The sequence below is a fragment of the Pseudophryne corroboree genome, chromosome 3 (assembly GCF_028390025.1).
Source record: "Pseudophryne corroboree isolate aPseCor3 chromosome 3, aPseCor3.hap2, whole genome shotgun sequence".
NCBI classification, from domain to species: Eukaryota; Metazoa; Chordata; class Amphibia; order Anura; family Myobatrachidae; genus Pseudophryne; species Pseudophryne corroboree.
Genome location: NC_086446.1, coordinates 463029916 through 463051778, shown reverse-complemented (window position 1 = coordinate 463051778; position 21863 = coordinate 463029916). Strand labels below are relative to the sequence as shown.

General features: G+C 47.6%; 1 protein-coding gene across 1 annotated transcript in view; it reads right to left on the bottom strand.

Moving 5' to 3' along the window:
- ACSF2 (acyl-CoA synthetase family member 2) overlaps positions 1–21863 on the bottom strand; it is a 286408-nt gene that overhangs the window by 171917 nt on the left and 92628 nt on the right. The window contains exon 6 of the mRNA XM_063960699.1: positions 21026–21188. Coding sequence (XP_063816769.1) covers positions 21026–21188 — 163 coding nt within the window. The remainder of the gene's footprint in view (positions 1–21025; positions 21189–21863) is intronic.

The window sequence follows — 21863 nt, the reverse complement described above, 5'->3', positions numbered from 1 at the left end:
TCTACAAATCCAAAAAAGGTTGCTCCTGTGAAACGTGGGGAGCTAGGTCCTGGTGTGGTGAAATAAGGGTCCCGTGGGGAGAGATTTGGAGTATAGTAACATATTCCCTATACAGGTTGAGTATCCCATATCCAAATATTCCGAAATACGGAATATTCCGAAATACAGAATTTTTTGAGTGAGAGTGAGATAGTGAAAACTTTGTTTTTTGATGGCTCAATGTACACAAACTATGTTTAAATACACAAAGTTATTAAAAATATTGTATTAAATGACCTTCAGGCTGTGTGTATAAGGTGTATATGGAACATAAATGAATTGTGTGAATGTAGACACACTTTGTTTAATGCACAAAGTTATAAAAAATATTGGCTAAAATTACCTTCAGGCTGTGTGTATAAGGTGTATATGTAACATAAATGCATTCTGTGCTTAGATTTAGGTCCCATCACCATGATATCTCATTATGGTATGCAATTATTCCAAACTACGGAAAAATCCCATATCCAAAATACCTCTGGTCCCAAGCATTTTGGATAAGGGATACTCAACCAGTAATATGATTATGGTCACTTTAAGACATAAGTGGGCCTTCATAACTATATGCTAAATACCGGTTTTGCTTGGTGTAGGTTTAAAGTTACAGACTTTGGACTTTGCTAGGGCTACATGTGACAGGTAAGATTGCAGTAATGTTTTTTCATTTATTTATAATACGTTTGCTTACATTTTGTATATGACCTTGCCGAGCATATACTCACTATAGTGAGATTTGGAAGAGGAGACTGTGCGGTCTATTTGCTAAGCCTTGGGTGGAGGTAAAGTACCAGCCAACCAGGTCCTAACTGTTATTACCCAGCCTGTGACATGGCAGTTAGGAGCTGATTGGCTGGTACTTTATGTCTTTTATCCGTCCACTTTATCTCCATCCAAGGCTTAGTTAATAGACCGATAAATTTCAGAAACAGGTCCTTTCTTTGACACCAGAGAGCACAAAAGTCCTTTTGCATCTTTTATTAAAATGCTCCTCAATCTTCTTGGTGGATGGCATGGAGTATAAATTGGTGTTTATTGTTGATAATTTACTAGCGATCTTGTCCAACCCGGTTGTATCAATCAGCGGCGTGCAGTGAGGTCAGTGGCTGGTGAGGCACTGCAGCCATAATGTCCGTCGAGCCCCGCCGATGTTTCCAATCACTGCTGGGCAAATGCTAGCTACTGCCACCACTAATGGGCGTCACCCCTGCCAATGGCCTACAAAATAACCGCCATCAACCGCCCGCCCCCCAGCCGCTAATCTGCATCTCAGTCTGATGCTGCCATCATTGCTACTCAAACTTGTGATGAGCAGGTGGCTAATATATTGTACATTTTTATAATTTTATGGGAGAGAGGTGGAATATGGGGAGATAGGAGAGAGAGGAGAAATATGGAGATGGAAGGAACAGGGGGAGCCAAGAGAGAGAGAGAGAGAGAGAGAGAGAGAGGAGGAATAGGGAGAGACTGGAGAGAAAGGGAGGAGGAGCAGGGGGCAGACTGGGAGTAGTAGTGGTGGAGAGCAGGGGGCAGGATGGAAGTAGTAGTAGAGAGTGGGGGACAGGATTGGAGTAACAGTAGTGCAGAGTACGAGGTCAGGCAGGGAGTACTAGAAGGGGGGCAGGATGGGAGTAGTGGTGGGAAGAAGTGAGCAGTATGAGAGTGGAAGGGACTCGGCGCAGTTAGAATAAGCTGAAAATGGATCTCACCTCTTCTTAAACAGCTCCCGGGTCCCAGCCACCGTTGATCCCTCCATGCTGATAGCAGGCTCACACAGGACGGACGGACAGCCTGAGTGGAAGTGATGGGTCCCGCTCCTCTGATAGCTCACGCCAGTCTCTTCCCTGCATGGTCCAGGGCAGTGGCGTGCGGTGAGGTCAGTGGCTGGTGAGGCACTGCAGCCATAATGTCCGCCGAATCCTGCCGATGACACCTACCGCCGCCGAGCCAATGCCCGCTACTGCCCCTGAGCCGATGCCCGCTGCCACAGCCAATGGCTTACAAACGCGCCCACCATCAACTGACCCAGCCCTCCGCCACTAATTTGCATCACTGCATTCTCAGTCACTGCCGACAATAGTCAAACACTTCTGAGAAAGCATGGAATTCGTAATAAAATTGAGCTTTTTGCTGGTGTGTTGTGATAGTCATGCACGGATCAGTGAGATCCGTGCATGCTTATCTGTGAAAAAGGGTGTGAATGGGTTAAAATTTAAAAAGAAATGCGTGGGGTCCCCCCTCCTAAGTATAACCAGCCTCGGACTCTTTGAGCCGGTCCTGGTTGTTTAAATACTGGGGGGAAAATTGGACAGGGGTTCCCCATATTTAGACAACCAGCACCGGGCTCTTAGTCCGGTCCTGGTTCAAAATATACGGGGGACAAAAGATGTAGGGGTCCCCCGTATTTTTAAAACCAGCACCGGGCTCCACTAGCCAGAGAGATAATGCCACAGCCGGGGGACACTTTTATATTGGTCCCTGCGGCCATGGCATTACCCCCCCAACAAGTCACCCCTGGCCGGGGTTCCCTGGAGGAGTGGGGACCACTTAAATCAAGGGGTCCCCCCCTCCAGGCACCCAAGGGCCAGGGGTGAAGCCCGAGGCTGTCCCCAGCACCCCTGGGCGGTGGGTGCCGGCTGATAGCCATAAGTGTGTAAATAAAAAAGGATATTGTTTTTTTGTTGTGGAACTACAAGGCCCAGCAAGCCTCCCCCACTTGCTGGTACTTGGAGAACCACAAGTACCAGCATGCAGGGAAAAACGGGTCCGCTGGTACCTGTAGTTCTACAACAACAAAAATACCCAAATAAAAACACAACACACACACCGTGAAAGTGAAAATTTATTAAAACACACACGCACTCACACATACTTACCTACATCCCACGCCGGTCACGTCCACTTGTCCAGTAGAATCCAATAGTGGGACCTGTAAAAATGAGAGATTACTTACCTACATCCCACGCCGATAATCACGTCCACTTGTCCAGTAGAATCCAATAGGGGGACCTGTAGGGGAGAAAAAAGTAAAAAACAAAAAAACAAGAGAGGAGAGAGAGAGAATAAACAGGTGAGAAAGGGCGGGGTGTACTAACCTCTCCTGCAGTGTTAACTGCCTTTCTCTGCGCTCCCCTGACATCTCCTCTGTAACCTGGCTCCTCCCCGTCCCAGCGCTGTTATTCGCTTCTTGTTGTTCACATGCACCGCCTCCTCACTGCCGCAACCACTCAGGACTCAGCATTGCGGATGCCGCGCTGAGCGTTGGTATTCACTGGCGACGCATGTGCTCATACCACAGCATCCGGAGAGGTAGCTGTGACGCGGAAACAACAGGAGCGAATAGCAGTGCCGGGACGGGGAGGAGCCAGGTTACAGAGATGTCTGGGGAGAGCAGAAAAGGCATTTAACGCTGCGGGGGAGGTTAGTACATTCCACCCAAAAAAAGACAGAAGGAAAGAGAAGTGGGAGGAAGGAGTACAGAAATGAGCTACTTATGACAAGGAAAATAAAAATACATTTACGAGAGAGAGAGAGAGAGAGAGAGAGAGAGAGAAAGAAAGAAAAACCTCGGATCAGACGTGCAGCTTCCGGACTCCAGGTCCTCACTTGCCGGCGGAAGCAGAAGGTGGCTTCTGTAATCATCGGGCCGCTGCAGGGGAGACAACTACACGGGGGAGGGAGGCGGAAGGCTCCGACCCTCCACCAGGTGTGGATCAGTAGCAGCGGCCACCTCACATTCCGGCGGGGTCACGGAGGTTAACGCACCGGCGGCGCTGCGATGACAGGACAGGAGGAGAGGGAGGTGAGCGACGCCACAGCATGTGGGTGATTGGACCAGCGGATCCAGCCCTGGATCCGCTGTCCAATCATATCAGGCCCTGTCCCAGAGGCACTTCTACTAGTGCCGCTGTATCATAGTTTTTTCAATGGGCTTTTGCAGCCCAGTCCTTGGCCCCGCCCCCCACTTTATGCCCATTAACACTGACAACGGGAGGCACTGCTAGCAGTGCCTCCTATACTAGTCACGTCTCAAAATTATTACAGTATTATAACGAAGATACATATGACACATAATATGTGTCATATGTATCTTCCTTGTATTATTTTCATCATAAATGACAGGGGAGGCATTGCCTCCCCTGCCTCCCCTGACTGCACGTCCCTGGTATCAATCCCCAACCTGATGGCCGAATTCCAAAGATTCAGCCTGATTGCTAATTTTAAAGTCAATGACTCAAAACCAGTGGCTGTTAATCTGACAACCCCTTCCTCAAAGCAGGCCTAATTGAAACAGTCCTTTGCATTCGCTTGAAACACCACTAGTTTTAAGTACCTAGGGATTCTTTTGAATACTGACTTATCCCGACTTTATGCCGACAACTTTTGCCCTTCTGATTCATACTCCGCCATGCCCCCTTGAGCTTGGGGCATTACGGAAACAAGCTTTTCTTGGTTCGGGAGGGCCAGTTAGTGAAAATAAATGTTCTGCCCAGGGTGCTTTATTTCTTGCAGGCCTTTCTCATTTATTCCATAAACTGTGGTTCCTTGACTTGCAAAGACTGGTGAGGGTTTTTGTATGGGGGGGACGGAAGCCCCGTTTCAAACATGATATCCTGTTTCAACATATACACGTTGGAGGGTTCCTGCTTCCTCACTTCCCCTCATATTATGACACTATTATATGTTGGGGCAGGTCATGGGCTGGTTTAGAATAGAAGAGGGCAAACAGTGGGTCGTTTTAGGAAACCATTTCTTCCTGGTCCCAATATCTGTATATCCCTGGCGATCCAAGGTATCTATAATATACCATAGGCCCTACATTCCCCAGCTGAAACACATTACAGAGGCAGCTTAGGGTGTCCTCTCTGTTCTCCCCCTTGACCCCATAGTTTGACAACCTCAAATTCCCCCCTGGTACTTCGATCATTGCTTCTAAAGTGTGGCTGCAGTTGGGGGTGACACGTGTGGGTCAGCTGGTGGGGGGTGGGGGTGTGTGCTGTCCTTTGGTGATTTACAGGCTGCTTGGTCTTCGCCTGATTCTGAATTTTGACTATACCTGCAGCTTAAACATTTTACCCAGAGCAAGGACTTGCGAGGGGCCAGTTGCAGGCCTTTGACCCCCTTTGACATGTGTCTGACTTCTGTAAGTCCGGCTCATTTCCTCTCTAGCGGTTATAAACTCTTGATTGAGTATTCCTTTCCGATGCTCCCTAAATAATTATGGAGTATTGGGAATGGGAGCTGGTGTTACAATTGGATCAGAAGAATTGGCAGAAAGTTTTTCGTACAACCTTTTCATATTCTGGGAGTTATTCAGTAACAGAAACACAATTTAAGGTATTGTCTCGGTGGTACCGCTGTCACTCAGCTCTGCAAAGATGTTCCCTACGATTTCTAGTAGTTGCTGGAGATGTAACCAAGCAGTAGGTTCTCCACTACATATCTGGTGGTATTGCGGCCCTTCTGGATACAAGTTTTCTCCTTCTCTACTACACACCTAGGCAGAGACTCTCCTACAGGTCCTTCCTTCTGGCTTTTCAACCTGGTACCCAGCTCCATTGCAGGCTACAGAAAAATCCCTACTTTACTTTAATAGTACAGCTAAACCAGTGATTCACATTCATTGGAAGGCTGTTTCCCAAACCACAGTTAAAGAATGGGTCAATAGATTGGACCACTACATGGCAATGGATGACCTCTTCTTAGATGCTGATATAAATGAAGAGTTCTGAGCTGTCTGGTGTCCATGGCCAGAATTTAAGTCCTCTGATAGATAGAGTAAGTGAAAACAGTTTGTCGTGTGTCTATGTGCAACTAAATGTTTTATAGTCAAGTCTTTAGCTGGGTACACACTAGACAACATTTTAAACAAATTTACAGATAACAACCAATCTAACAAGAAATTTGTTTTATCATCCAGTGTGTATGTACTATGGGGGTCATTCTGACCCGTTTGCTCGCTGCTTTTTATCGCAGCAGAGCGAACAGGTACCCACTGTGCATGCTCCGCCGTCGTAGTGCGCTGGCGCATGCCAGACGGCCGAAGGCCATAGCTGGGCTGCGATCGTCTCTGCGCGGGAGGGGGCGGAATGGTGGCGTTTGGCCGGCGTTTCGTGGGCGCGGTCCGGCCAACGCAGGTGTGGCTGGACCGTGCGGGAGTGGCCCGCAGCGGCTGCGTGACGTCATACGCAGCCGCTGCGGGCCGGGAAGCGACGAATAGCTCCCGGCCAGTAAGCTAAAGCTGCGCTGGTCGGGAGCTACTCTTGAAGTGCAAAGGCATCGCCGCTGTGCGATGCCTTTGCACTTCTGCGGGGGGGGGCCTCACTGACATGCGGGGCGGACTAGCTACGATCATCTCGGAATGACCCCCTATAAACCTATAACGATGCGCGCACGCGCAGATCGTTACTGATGTCCTGTGTCGTCTGTACATGCAGCTTAATTTCAACATTGCCGTTAGCGACTAGGACCATATCGTGCAGTGTGTACGCTACTAACAACGAGTGACATGTTAAATTGGGCTGAAATCAAACTGTCACGATCCGGGTATCTGGACGCCATTTCTTACCCATCAGATGCCTCCTAAGGCTGGCTCAGCGCTCCAGGACCGGATCCCATCTGTTATCCTGATGTGTACATTCCTGTATCCTCTCCTGTCACTCTGGGACGCTGTCACAGTAAACGCCATATTACACCTGGCATGGCGTCTCCCGCGGCCTCCGCCGCCGTCCCTGAACTTCTGCATGCAGAGTGTCTGAGTGGCGATTACGTCAGCCGCGGCCTCCGCTGTGTCTGCGTGGTTGGATGTGCATCTGTCAGCCTGGCGCCTCCTGTCTCCGGTGGCCGGCGCCGCCATTACTGTTTTCATTACCACATGGATTACAAACCAAACTTCCCTCCAAGTGTCTGCATGGGCGCAGCCATCTTGGATTCTGTCAGCTGATCATTTCCACCAATCTGTTCTCAGTATTGATAATCTGCATAATTGCCTAGCCAATCCCTTCCTTGCTGCAGGTATAAATACACTGTGCCTGAGCAAGGAAGGCGTCAGTGCTTTGGTTGTCAAACCTAGTTCCTGTTTGTCTCTCTCCTGTGATTGTCTTCCAGGTTCCAGCTCCTGTCTCAAGACTTCCACCATAGAGACCCGCACCAGCATTCCACCTGCGGTGTAGCCTGACTCTCCAATCCATTGTGGATTCATCTGTTTCCAGCTACAACATTACCTGCTTCCAGCTCAGCTTCCAGCAGAGTACAGCTTCCCTTAAAGGGCCGGTGTCCTTTCTACACTTTACCACTCTCCACCGGTATTATTATTTCTCCGCTCTCAAGTTCTACATTTCAGTTCATATTTCATCGCTCCCAAGTTCATCTATTATTTAACTGGTTCCAGCCAGTATCCACTCCGTGCTAACAACAGTCTGGTTCCAGCCAGTATCCACAGCAGCTGTTTTACCTTCAGCAACCCAGCTTTTCCTGGAACACCAGCTGGCACAATCCTGGGTTATCTCCATTGCTACAGTCGGGCCTGGTAAGGACTTTCCATCTAGAAGATCATAAGAACTATCTCACACTACCAGTGCCCTGTGGCTCCTGCCATCCTGTAGTACCCAGGAACTGTATTTATTATTTGCTGACTTTTACGTTTTCTTTTACTGCTGCTGTGTTGCGGAGTTGTCATAATAAACATCATTGACTTTTATCCAAGTTGTCGTGGTCACGCCTTCGGGCAGTTATTATTCATGTTACTTACATGTCCAGGGGTCTGATACAACCTCCCAGGTTCCGGTACATCTCAGCCCCTACAACTGAGGCTGCCTCCCGTCAGCTCAGGCCCTCAGTTGTGACAGTAAGCACTGACCTAATGAATCCAGCCGGAGACCAGGATCAAGCGGCCAGGCCGATGCAAGAACTGGCAGCCCGACTAGAACATCAGGAGGCTGCACAGGGCCACATCATCCGCTGTCTCCAGGATCTCTCTACTCGGCTGGATGGGATTCAGACAACTCTCCGTGGATCAGGCGCATCTGGTGCGTCAACCACAGTGACTCCAGCTATAACCCCACCCACCTTACCCATTTCTGCTCCACGTCTTCATCTTCCAACGCCAGCAAAATTTGACGGATCTCCAAGATTCTGCAGGGGATTTCTCAACCAGTGTGAGATTCAGTTTGAGCTACAACCTGGCAATTTTCCCAGTGACCGTACAAAAATTGCCTACATCATCTCTCTTCTCAGTGGCTCCGCCCTTGACTGGGCATCACCGTTATGGGAGAGGTCCGACACCCTGCTATCTTCTTACACTGCATTCGTGTCAACATTCAGGCGCATCTTCGACGAGCCAGGCCGGGTAACCTCAGCTTCATCCGAGATTCTCCGTTTACGCCAGGGGTCACGTACTGTAGGACAATATCTGATACAGTTCCAGATCCTGGCATCCGAACTGGCATGGAACGACGAGGCCCTGTATGCTGCATTCTGGCATGGCTTATCTGAGCTTATTAAAGATGAGTTAGCTACCAGAGACTTACCTTCTAAGTTAGATGAGCTAATCTCACTCTGCACGAAAGTTGATTTACGTTTCAGAGAGAGAGCAACTGAGCGTGGAAGATCATCTGCTCCAAAATCTTCTGCTCCTCCTCCTCGTCAACTGTCACCATCTAAAGATGAGCCCATGCAAATTGGCCGTTCCCGTTTAACTCCTGCTGAGCGCCGAAGACGTCTCTCTGAGTCTCTTTGTCTTTACTGTGCAGCTCCGTCTCACACCATCAATGCCTGTCCCGAACGTCCGGGAAAACTCCAAACCCTAGCTCGCCCAGGAGAGGGCCGGCTAGGAGTAATGATCTCCTCTCCATCTCCTCATGATTGTAATCTCCCAGTCTCGCTTCAAGTTGCTCAACGTTATCGGAACGTCATTGCTCTCCTTGATTCCGGAGCAGCTGGGAACTTTATTACTGAAGCCTATGTTAAACGGTGGTCCCTACCCACCGAGAGACTTCCTTCCTCCTTTTCCTTAACTGCCGTGGATGGCAGTAAAATTTTTGATACTGTTATTGCTCTAAGGACTCTACCAGTTCGTCTGAGAGTGGGAGTTCTTCATTCCGAACTTATTTCACTTTTAGTGATTCCAAGAGCCACACATCCTGTGGTCCTGGGCCTTCCATGGCTCCGTCTTCACAATCCTACAATTGATTGGACGACTACGCAAATCCTGGCATGGGGTTCCTCCTGTGCAGAGACATGTTTGTTTAAAGTATTGCCTGTCTGTTCTTCCTCCCCCAGGTCGTCTGATGTTCCACCTCCTCCATATCAAGATTTCACGGATGTGTTCAGTAAAGCTTCTGCTGATATCCTTCCTCCTCATAGAGAATGGGACTGCCCGATTGATCTCGTTCCAGGGAAGGTTCCACCTCGAGGCCGAACTTATCCGTTGTCTCTGCCTGAGACGCATTCTATGGAGGAATACATTAAAGAGAACCTAGCAAAGGGGTTCATTCGACCTTCTTCTTCTCCAGCCGGCGCAGGCTTCTTTTTTGTAAAAAAGAAAGATGGTGGTCTGCGGCCGTGCATCGACTACAGAGGTTTGAACGACATTACCATCAAGAACCGTTATCCTTTACCCCTGATTACTGAGCTCTTTGACAGAGTTAGCGGAGCTACCATCTTTACAAAGCTGGACTTGCGAGGTGCATACAATCTCATCCGGATCCGTGAGGGTGACGAGTGGAAGACCGCCTTTAACACCCGTGACGGACATTATGAGTACCTCGTCATGCCCTTCGGATTGAGCAATGCTCCAGCTGTCTTCCAGCATTTTGTCAATGAGATCTTCAGAGACATTCTATACCGTCATGTCGTGGTCTATCTAGACGATATCCTCATTTTTGCCAACGATTTAGAGGAACATCGTTTTTGGGTTAAAGAGGTTCTGTCCCGTCTCCGTGTCAATCATCTCTATTGCAAATTAGAAAAATGCGTCTTTGAAGTCAAGTCCATTCCGTTTCTAGGGTACATTGTGTCCGGTTCCGGACTAGAGATGGATCCTGAGAAACTACAAGCAATCCAAAATTGGCCGGTACCCTTAACCCTCAAAGGGGTCCAGAGGTTCTTAGGGTTCGCCAACTATTACCGAAAGTTTATACGAGACTTTTCCACCATTGTGGCGCCTATTACTGCTTTCACCAAGAAGGGTGCTAACCCGTCCAAGTGGTCTGAAGAAGCCATGCAAGCTTTTCATCTTTTAAAACAGAGGTTCATCTCTGCGCCTGTCCTGAAACAGCCTGACATCGACTCTCCTTTCATCCTAGGGGTGGATGCCTCCTCCGTTGGAGTAGGAGCGGTGTTATCTCAGAGGGCTAAAGATGGCCATTTACATCCTTGCAGTTTCTTCTCCCGGAAGTTCTCCCCAGCTGAGCGCAACTATGCCATTGGCGACCAGGAGTTGCTAGCCATCAAGCTCGCTCTAGAAGAGTGGAGGTATCTGTTGGAGGGAGCTTCTCATTTAATCACCATACTTACAGACCACAAGAACCTTTTATACCTGAAGGGCGCACAATGTCTCAACCCTCGTCAGGCCAGATGGGCACTTTTCTTTTCCAGGTTCGACTTTAAACTCCAGTTCTGTCCGGGCTCTCAGAATCGCAAGGCCGATGCCCTTTCCCGCTCATGGGAGCAAGAAAATGAGTCAGAGTCTTCAGACAAGCATCCTATTATAAATCCATTGGCATTCTCCACGGTAGGGATGGACTCTACGCCCCCATCAGGGAAAAGTTTTGTGAAGCCGATGCTAAGGAAGAAGCTCATGCATTGGGCCCATGCTTCCCGTTTTGCCGGACATACAGGTATCCAAAAAACCCTGGAGTTTATCTCTAGGTCCTATTGGTGGCCAACTCTGAAAAAGGACGTCTTGGAGTTTATTGCATCTTGCCCAAAGTGTGCCCAACATAAAGTATCCCGCCAGTCGCCTGCGGGGCAACTGGTTCCACTATCCGTTCCCCGTCGACCATGGACCCACTTGTCGATGGATTTCATTACAGACTTACCTATGTGCAACAAGTTCAATACCATCTGGGTGGTAGTTGACCGGTTCACCAAGATGGCACACTTCATTCCTCTCACCGGTCTTCCGTCAGCTTCCAAGTTGGCTCAAGTATTCATACAAGAGATCTTCCGACTCCACGGTCTTCCTGAAGAAATTATCTCAGATCGAGGAGTTCAATTCACAGCCAAATTCTGGCGAAGTTTATGTCAAGTCCTCCAAGTCAAGCTAAAGTTTTCCACGGCTTACCATCCTCAGACCAATGGTCAAACCGAGAGGGTGAATCAGGACTTGGAGGCCTTCCTCCGCATCTATGTGTCCTCCTCTCAAGATGACTGGGTTCAATTACTTCCCTGGGCCGAGTTCTGTCATAACAACCAGTATCATTCTTCATCTGCTTTAACACCATTCTTCACTAACTTTGGATTCCACCCTAAAGTCCCTGAGTTCCAACCGCTTCCAGCAACTTCTGTTCCAGCAGTGGATATCACCTTGCATCAGTTTGCCAATATCTGGAAGAGCGTACGATCAGTTCTGCTCAAGGCATCGTTCAGGTACAAGAAGTTTGCGGATAAGAAGCGTCGAGCAGTTCCTGCTCTCAAGGTGGGTGATCGGGTATGGTTATCCACGAAGAATTTGAGGTTAAGAGTTCCCAGTATGAAGTTTGCACCTCGCTATATCGGTCCTTTCAAGATTGAACAAGTCATCAATCCTGTTGCTTACAGACTCCAGTTGCCTCCCTTCTTAAAAATACCCAGGACATTCCATGTTTCCCTGTTGAAACCGCTGATCTTGAATCGGTTTCATTCCTCACTTCCTCCAACTCCGAAAGTCCAAACTCAACGAGGCGTTGAGTATGAAGTGGCCAAGATCCTGGACTCACGTCACCGTTACGGTCAACTACAATATCTTATTGACTGGAAGGGTTATGGTCCTGAGGAACGTTCATGGACCAATGCTTCTGATGTCCATGCTCCTGCCTTGGTCCGGAGATTCCATTCCAAGTTTCCTCAAAAGCCAAAGAAGTGTCCTGGGGCCACTCCTAAAGGGGGGGGTGCTGTCACGATCCGGGTATCTGGACGCCATTTCTTACCCATCAGATGCCTCCTAAGGCTGGCTCAGCGCTCCAGGACCGGATCCCATCTGTTATCCTGATGTGTACATTCCTGTATCCTCTCCTGTCACTCTGGGACGCTGTCACAGTAAACGCCATATTACACCTGGCATGGCGTCTCCCGCGGCCTCCGCCGCCGTCCCTGAACTTCTGCATGCAGAGTGTCTGAGTGGCGATTACGTCAGCCGCGGCCTCCGCTGTGTCTGCGTGGTTGGATGTGCATCTGTCAGCCTGGCGCCTCCTGTCTCCGGTGGCCGGCGCCGCCATTACTGTTTTCATTACCACATGGATTACAAACCAAACTTCCCTCCAAGTGTCTGCATGGGCGCAGCCATCTTGGATTCTGTCAGCTGATCATTTCCACCAATCTGTTCTCAGTATTGATAATCTGCATAATTGCCTAGCCAATCCCTTCCTTGCTGCAGGTATAAATACACTGTGCCTGAGCAAGGAAGGCGTCAGTGCTTTGGTTGTCAAACCTAGTTCCTGTTTGTCTCTCTCCTGTGATTGTCTTCCAGGTTCCAGCTCCTGTCTCAAGACTTCCACCATAGAGACCCGCACCAGCATTCCACCTGCGGTGTAGCCTGACTCTCCAATCCATTGTGGATTCATCTGTTTCCAGCTACAACATTACCTGCTTCCAGCTCAGCTTCCAGCAGAGTACAGCTTCCCTTAAAGGGCCGGTGTCCTTTCTACACTTTACCACTCTCCACCGGTATTATTATTTCTCCGCTCTCAAGTTCTACATTTCAGTTCATATTTCATCGCTCCCAAGTTCATCTATTATTTAACTGGTTCCAGCCAGTATCCACTCCGTGCTAACAACAGTCTGGTTCCAGCCAGTATCCACAGCAGCTGTTTTACCTTCAGCAACCCAGCTTTTCCTGGAACACCAGCTGGCACAATCCTGGGTTATCTCCATTGCTACAGTCGGGCCTGGTAAGGACTTTCCATCTAGAAGATCATAAGAACTATCTCACACTACCAGTGCCCTGTGGCTCCTGCCATCCTGTAGTACCCAGGAACTGTATTTATTATTTGCTGACTTTTACGTTTTCTTTTACTGCTGCTGTGTTGCGGAGTTGTCATAATAAACATCATTGACTTTTATCCAAGTTGTCGTGGTCACGCCTTCGGGCAGTTATTATTCATGTTACTTACATGTCCAGGGGTCTGATACAACCTCCCAGGTTCCGGTACATCTCAGCCCCTACAACTGAGGCTGCCTCCCGTCAGCTCAGGCCCTCAGTTGTGACAGTAAGCACTGACCTAATGAATCCAGCCGGAGACCAGGATCAAGCGGCCAGGCCGATGCAAGAACTGGCAGCCCGACTAGAACATCAGGAGGCTGCACAGGGCCACATCATCCGCTGTCTCCAGGATCTCTCTACTCGGCTGGATGGGATTCAGACAACTCTCCGTGGATCAGGCGCATCTGGTGCGTCAACCACAGTGACTCCAGCTATAACCCCACCCACCTTACCCATTTCTGCTCCACGTCTTCATCTTCCAACGCCAGCAAAATTTGACGGATCTCCAAGATTCTGCAGGGGATTTCTCAACCAGTGTGAGATTCAGTTTGAGCTACAACCTGGCAATTTTCCCAGTGACCGTACAAAAATTGCCTACATCATCTCTCTTCTCAGTGGCTCCGCCCTTGACTGGGCATCACCGTTATGGGAGAGGTCCGACACCCTGCTATCTTCTTACACTGCATTCGTGTCAACATTCAGGCGCATCTTCGACGAGCCAGGCCGGGTAACCTCAGCTTCATCCGAGATTCTCCGTTTACGCCAGGGGTCACGTACTGTAGGACAATATCTGATACAGTTCCAGATCCTGGCATCCGAACTGGCATGGAACGACGAGGCCCTGTATGCTGCATTCTGGCATGGCTTATCTGAGCTTATTAAAGATGAGTTAGCTACCAGAGACTTACCTTCTAAGTTAGATGAGCTAATCTCACTCTGCACGAAAGTTGATTTACGTTTCAGAGAGAGAGCAACTGAGCGTGGAAGATCATCTGCTCCAAAATCTTCTGCTCCTCCTCCTCGTCAACTGTCACCATCTAAAGATGAGCCCATGCAAATTGGCCGTTCCCGTTTAACTCCTGCTGAGCGCCGAAGACGTCTCTCTGAGTCTCTTTGTCTTTACTGTGCAGCTCCGTCTCACACCATCAATGCCTGTCCCGAACGTCCGGGAAAACTCCAAACCCTAGCTCGCCCAGGAGAGGGCCGGCTAGGAGTAATGATCTCCTCTCCATCTCCTCATGATTGTAATCTCCCAGTCTCGCTTCAAGTTGCTCAACGTTATCGGAACGTCATTGCTCTCCTTGATTCCGGAGCAGCTGGGAACTTTATTACTGAAGCCTATGTTAAACGGTGGTCCCTACCCACCGAGAGACTTCCTTCCTCCTTTTCCTTAACTGCCGTGGATGGCAGTAAAATTTTTGATACTGTTATTGCTCTAAGGACTCTACCAGTTCGTCTGAGAGTGGGAGTTCTTCATTCCGAACTTATTTCACTTTTAGTGATTCCAAGAGCCACACATCCTGTGGTCCTGGGCCTTCCATGGCTCCGTCTTCACAATCCTACAATTGATTGGACGACTACGCAAATCCTGGCATGGGGTTCCTCCTGTGCAGAGACATGTTTGTTTAAAGTATTGCCTGTCTGTTCTTCCTCCCCCAGGTCGTCTGATGTTCCACCTCCTCCATATCAAGATTTCACGGATGTGTTCAGTAAAGCTTCTGCTGATATCCTTCCTCCTCATAGAGAATGGGACTGCCCGATTGATCTCGTTCCAGGGAAGGTTCCACCTCGAGGCCGAACTTATCCGTTGTCTCTGCCTGAGACGCATTCTATGGAGGAATACATTAAAGAGAACCTAGCAAAGGGGTTCATTCGACCTTCTTCTTCTCCAGCCGGCGCAGGCTTCTTTTTTGTAAAAAAGAAAGATGGTGGTCTGCGGCCGTGCATCGACTACAGAGGTTTGAACGACATTACCATCAAGAACCGTTATCCTTTACCCCTGATTACTGAGCTCTTTGACAGAGTTAGCGGAGCTACCATCTTTACAAAGCTGGACTTGCGAGGTGCATACAATCTCATCCGGATCCGTGAGGGTGACGAGTGGAAGACCGCCTTTAACACCCGTGACGGACATTATGAGTACCTCGTCATGCCCTTCGGATTGAGCAATGCTCCAGCTGTCTTCCAGCATTTTGTCAATGAGATCTTCAGAGACATTCTATACCGTCATGTCGTGGTCTATCTAGACGATATCCTCATTTTTGCCAACGATTTAGAGGAACATCGTTTTTGGGTTAAAGAGGTTCTGTCCCGTCTCCGTGTCAATCATCTCTATTGCAAATTAGAAAAATGCGTCTTTGAAGTCAAGTCCATTCCGTTTCTAGGGTACATTGTGTCCGGTTCCGGACTAGAGATGGATCCTGAGAAACTACAAGCAATCCAAAATTGGCCGGTACCCTTAACCCTCAAAGGGGTCCAGAGGTTCTTAGGGTTCGCCAACTATTACCGAAAGTTTATACGAGACTTTTCCACCATTGTGGCGCCTATTACTGCTTTCACCAAGAAGGGTGCTAACCCGTCCAAGTGGTCTGAAGAAGCCATGCAAGCTTTTCATCTTTTAAAACAGAGGTTCATCTCTGCGCCTGTCCTGAAACAGCCTGACATCGACTCTCCTTTCATCCTAGGGGTGGATGCCTCCTCCGTTGGAGTAGGAGCGGTGTTATCTCAGAGGGCTAAAGATGGCCATTTACATCCTTGCAGTTTCTTCTCCCGGAAGTTCTCCCCAGCTGAGCGCAACTATGCCATTGGCGACCAGGAGTTGCTAGCCATCAAGCTCGCTCTAGAAGAGTGGAGGTATCTGTTGGAGGGAGCTTCTCATTTAATCACCATACTTACAGACCACAAGAACCTTTTATACCTGAAGGGCGCACAATGTCTCAACCCTCGTCAGGCCAGATGGGCACTTTTCTTTTCCAGGTTCGACTTTAAACTCCAGTTCTGTCCGGGCTCTCAGAATCGCAAGGCCGATGCCCTTTCCCGCTCATGGGAGCAAGAAAATGAGTCAGAGTCTTCAGACAAGCATCCTATTATAAATCCATTGGCATTCTCCACGGTAGGGATGGACTCTACGCCCCCATCAGGGAAAAGTTTTGTGAAGCCGATGCTAAGGAAGAAGCTCATGCATTGGGCCCATGCTTCCCGTTTTGCCGGACATACAGGTATCCAAAAAACCCTGGAGTTTATCTCTAGGTCCTATTGGTGGCCAACTCTGAAAAAGGACGTCTTGGAGTTTATTGCATCTTGCCCAAAGTGTGCCCAACATAAAGTATCCCGCCAGTCGCCTGCGGGGCAACTGGTTCCACTATCCGTTCCCCGTCGACCATGGACCCACTTGTCGATGGATTTCATTACAGACTTACCTATGTGCAACAAGTTCAATACCATCTGGGTGGTAGTTGACCGGTTCACCAAGATGGCACACTTCATTCCTCTCACCGGTCTTCCGTCAGCTTCCAAGTTGGCTCAAGTATTCATACAAGAGATCTTCCGACTCCACGGTCTTCCTGAAGAAATTATCTCAGATCGAGGAGTTCAATTCACAGCCAAATTCTGGCGAAGTTTATGTCAAGTCCTCCAAGTCAAGCTAAAGTTTTCCACGGCTTACCATCCTCAGACCAATGGTCAAACCGAGAGGGTGAATCAGGACTTGGAGGCCTTCCTCCGCATCTATGTGTCCTCCTCTCAAGATGACTGGGTTCAATTACTTCCCTGGGCCGAGTTCTGTCATAACAACCAGTATCATTCTTCATCTGCTTTAACACCATTCTTCACTAACTTTGGATTCCACCCTAAAGTCCCTGAGTTCCAACCGCTTCCAGCAACTTCTGTTCCAGCAGTGGATATCACCTTGCATCAGTTTGCCAATATCTGGAAGAGCGTACGATCAGTTCTGCTCAAGGCATCGTTCAGGTACAAGAAGTTTGCGGATAAGAAGCGTCGAGCAGTTCCTGCTCTCAAGGTGGGTGATCGGGTATGGTTATCCACGAAGAATTTGAGGTTAAGAGTTCCCAGTATGAAGTTTGCACCTCGCTATATCGGTCCTTTCAAGATTGAACAAGTCATCAATCCTGTTGCTTACAGACTCCAGTTGCCTCCCTTCTTAAAAATACCCAGGACATTCCATGTTTCCCTGTTGAAACCGCTGATCTTGAATCGGTTTCATTCCTCACTTCCTCCAACTCCGAAAGTCCAAACTCAACGAGGCGTTGAGTATGAAGTGGCCAAGATCCTGGACTCACGTCACCGTTACGGTCAACTACAATATCTTATTGACTGGAAGGGTTATGGTCCTGAGGAACGTTCATGGACCAATGCTTCTGATGTCCATGCTCCTGCCTTGGTCCGGAGATTCCATTCCAAGTTTCCTCAAAAGCCAAAGAAGTGTCCTGGGGCCACTCCTAAAGGGGGGGGTGCTGTCACGATCCGGGTATCTGGACGCCATTTCTTACCCATCAGATGCCTCCTAAGGCTGGCTCAGCGCTCCAGGACCGGATCCCATCTGTTATCCTGATGTGTACATTCCTGTATCCTCTCCTGTCACTCTGGGACGCTGTCACAGTAAACGCCATATTACACCTGGCATGGCGTCTCCCGCGGCCTCCGCCGCCGTCCCTGAACTTCTGCATGCAGAGTGTCTGAGTGGCGATTACGTCAGCCGCGGCCTCCGCTGTGTCTGCGTGGTTGGATGTGCATCTGTCAGCCTGGCGCCTCCTGTCTCCGGTGGCCGGCGCCGCCATTACTGTTTTCATTACCACATGGATTACAAACCAAACTTCCCTCCAAGTGTCTGCATGGGCGCAGCCATCTTGGATTCTGTCAGCTGATCATTTCCACCAATCTGTTCTCAGTATTGATAATCTGCATAATTGCCTAGCCAATCCCTTCCTTGCTGCAGGTATAAATACACTGTGCCTGAGCAAGGAAGGCGTCAGTGCTTTGGTTGTCAAACCTAGTTCCTGTTTGTCTCTCTCCTGTGATTGTCTTCCAGGTTCCAGCTCCTGTCTCAAGACTTCCACCATAGAGACCCGCACCAGCATTCCACCTGCGGTGTAGCCTGACTCTCCAATCCATTGTGGATTCATCTGTTTCCAGCTACAACATTACCTGCTTCCAGCTCAGCTTCCAGCAGAGTACAGCTTCCCTTAAAGGGCCGGTGTCCTTTCTACACTTTACCACTCTCCACCGGTATTATTATTTCTCCGCTCTCAAGTTCTACATTTCAGTTCATATTTCATCGCTCCCAAGTTCATCTATTATTTAACTGGTTCCAGCCAGTATCCACTCCGTGCTAACAACAGTCTGGTTCCAGCCAGTATCCACAGCAGCTGTTTTACCTTCAGCAACCCAGCTTTTCCTGGAACACCAGCTGGCACAATCCTGGGTTATCTCCATTGCTACAGTCGGGCCTGGTAAGGACTTTCCATCTAGAAGATCATAAGAACTATCTCACACTACCAGTGCCCTGTGGCTCCTGCCATCCTGTAGTACCCAGGAACTGTATTTATTATTTGCTGACTTTTACGTTTTCTTTTACTGCTGCTGTGTTGCGGAGTTGTCATAATAAACATCATTGACTTTTATCCAAGTTGTCGTGGTCACGCCTTCGGGCAGTTATTATTCATGTTACTTACATGTCCAGGGGTCTGATACAACCTCCCAGGTTCCGGTACATCTCAGCCCCTACAACTGAGGCTGCCTCCCGTCAGCTCAGGCCCTCAGTTGTGACACAAACCATTTGGTACATCATTTGGTCGTTTGTAAAATCACTCAGTGTATACGCACAATGGGGGTAATTCCAAGTTGATCGCAGCAGGAAATTTTTTAGCAATTGGGCAAAACCATGTGCACTGCAGGGGGGGCAGATATAACATTTGCAGAGAGAGTTAGATTTGGGTGGGTTATTTTGTTTCTGTGCAGGGTAAATACTGGCTGCTTTATTTTTACACTGCAATTTAGATTGCAGATTGAACACACCACACCCAAATCTAACTCTCTCTGCACATGTTATATCTGCCTCCCCTGCAGTGCACATGGTTTTGCCCAACTGCTAACCAAAATCCTGCTGCGATCAACTCAGAATTACCCCCCATATTGTTTGTCGGGAGTTCAAGGGAAATCCAAGCGACATTGCATGGAATGCATGCTGTGTACCCAGCTTTAGAAGCAACTAGATCCTAGTCACTTAGATGATCAACTACTACTACTACATACTATCTGCATAAGAAGTGTGATCGATTTACACAAGTTTGGTTATCTTGGCTAATACATAACAGTATGTTGCCTGCACCTCTTGTCATCTGTCTGTCGCCCCTCCCCACTAGATTGTCAGCTCTTCAGAGCAGGGCCCTCTTTCCTCTTGTTATCTAAGCCCTCGTCTCGACACATTTCACTCGCAGCTCTTCCCTACTCAAAGACCATCTTTACCCTGCTAGTAAAGGCTCATCACCATCTATGGCCACCACCCTCTAGTAGTACGATGATCACTCCCTCAATACTTACATCTTAGCTGTATTATGTCTTGAGAATATGTGGTGCTCTATGTTACCTGTACTCTATTTCGGTTATTTATTTACTGTAATACTATGTTTTGTCTCCCTGCACTGTCCTTTGTACGGCGCTGCGAAACACATGTGGCGCCTTATAAATAAAATTTAATAATAATAATAATAATAACAACAGTAGAGATGCGTCTCAAAGATAAAATACCTCTACACATATCACTGTTCTATGCTATCAAAGTTCTACTTAAGATACTATGGGGTTTATTTACTATGTATCGGGTTCTAAAACCCGGAGCTTCCGATTGTGTCTATGCCCGAAATTTAAAAGGGCAATGATTTTACTAGCAAAGCACGGCTAGTAAAAGCATTGCCCTTTTAAATTTCGGGAAAAGACACATTTGGAAGAGATTGGTTTTAGTACCTCTAAATTTTTCAGCTGACTTCAAGGAATCCTGCAGTTCTTGTTTTAGTCTCATGATTTAAACAAACTTCTCAGGTAAATATGTTTGGTTTATTTGAAAAAAATCACATGACTGTTTGTCTAGATGATTTACTAAACCTAGAGAACAGCATTTAAAAGTAAGCTGTAATGCCTCCGCCCAAATCTATAGAGATAGAAGCCATTTTTCTTTTCAAACTACTATAATGACTGCTCAGTCTGTCTTCTCACTGCATTTCCAAAGTACAGCTGCCTTTGTAACTACAATCAGAGTAGAGGGATAATACAGCACACAGAAATATATGTTAAATAACTAAAGAAAAAAACATATATATATATATATATATATATATATATATTTCTGAAACTGAAGGATAACATAACAAGTTTTTGTGCTGCACATCAGAATGATACATTTATCGTTTTGCCAGAATGAATGGTTCTCTTGTGAAAGGCCTGCTAGTAAATGATCTGCAGAGCATTCTTGTCTTCCAGCAGGATAGTCCTGCTGTCCCACATTACAGTGTTTTATTAGGGCCTAAACATGCCTCTTGCAATACCTACTCTTTCAGGTACAAGAAATGTAAAATTTCAGCTCAGTTGTTAAAGAATGGTTTTATCAATCTTTCAAAACATCATATCATAGCTTCCAGAGACCAGTGTTTAGTTACATTGCACCACGCTCATGATGAATGCAAATGCCTTATTAAAAAAAAAACTATTATTGGTATCATCAGATAAGAGGAGGACCGTGGGTCAGGAGTAATAGGATATGATTTAGCTGTTAGTATTGGATGTATGTTAACTCACCGAAGTAAACTGAATATTGATGGGATCTTCGCAGGATAATGTCTTCTGCAAATCATGCAGCTGATTTACATACTGAGAGCTTCCAGCATCAATCACGTCCTGAAACTGAAAAGCACCTGGATACTTCTTGTCCAAGGTTATCACAATGCGTAGGTCTGGGAGTCTGCAAACAGGAGATGGGGAAGACACATGGCAAAAAAAATAAATCATTACTCTTTAAAAGGTAAAGTACTCACATTAAAAGAACTAGCAAACACCATGTCAAATGCTGTAACTGTACTCATGGCAGTTTTAACAAATGACCATGGATACACCATGGATACACGGAAGTATGAGTGCAAATGACCAGGATATGTAAGTGGCTTATACTTAGAAATGGAAACCATGACCCAAACGTAATAGACTGTGATTAGCAGGTCAAAGAGCGATATTGCCAAGATAGCCACTACACAACCTGGTTTTGCATTAAAAATAATTGAGCCAAAAAAAAAAAAAATTGAGCCAGTACCTGCCAATCACGGGATATTACATTTGGGCCTATGAGGCATATAAAGCAGTTAGACTGGAGAGCAACATAAATAATATTATTATTATTACCAGTTATTTATATAGCGCACACATATTCCGCAGCGCTTTACAGAGAATATTCAACCATTCAGTCCCTGCCCCAGTAGTGCTTACAATCTATATTCCCTACCACATGCACACGCACACACATTCACACTAGGGTAATTTTGTTGGGAGCCAATTGACCTACCAGTATATTTTTGGAATGTGGGAGGAAACCGGAGTACCCAGAGGAGACCCATGCACGTACAGGGAGAATATACAAACTCCA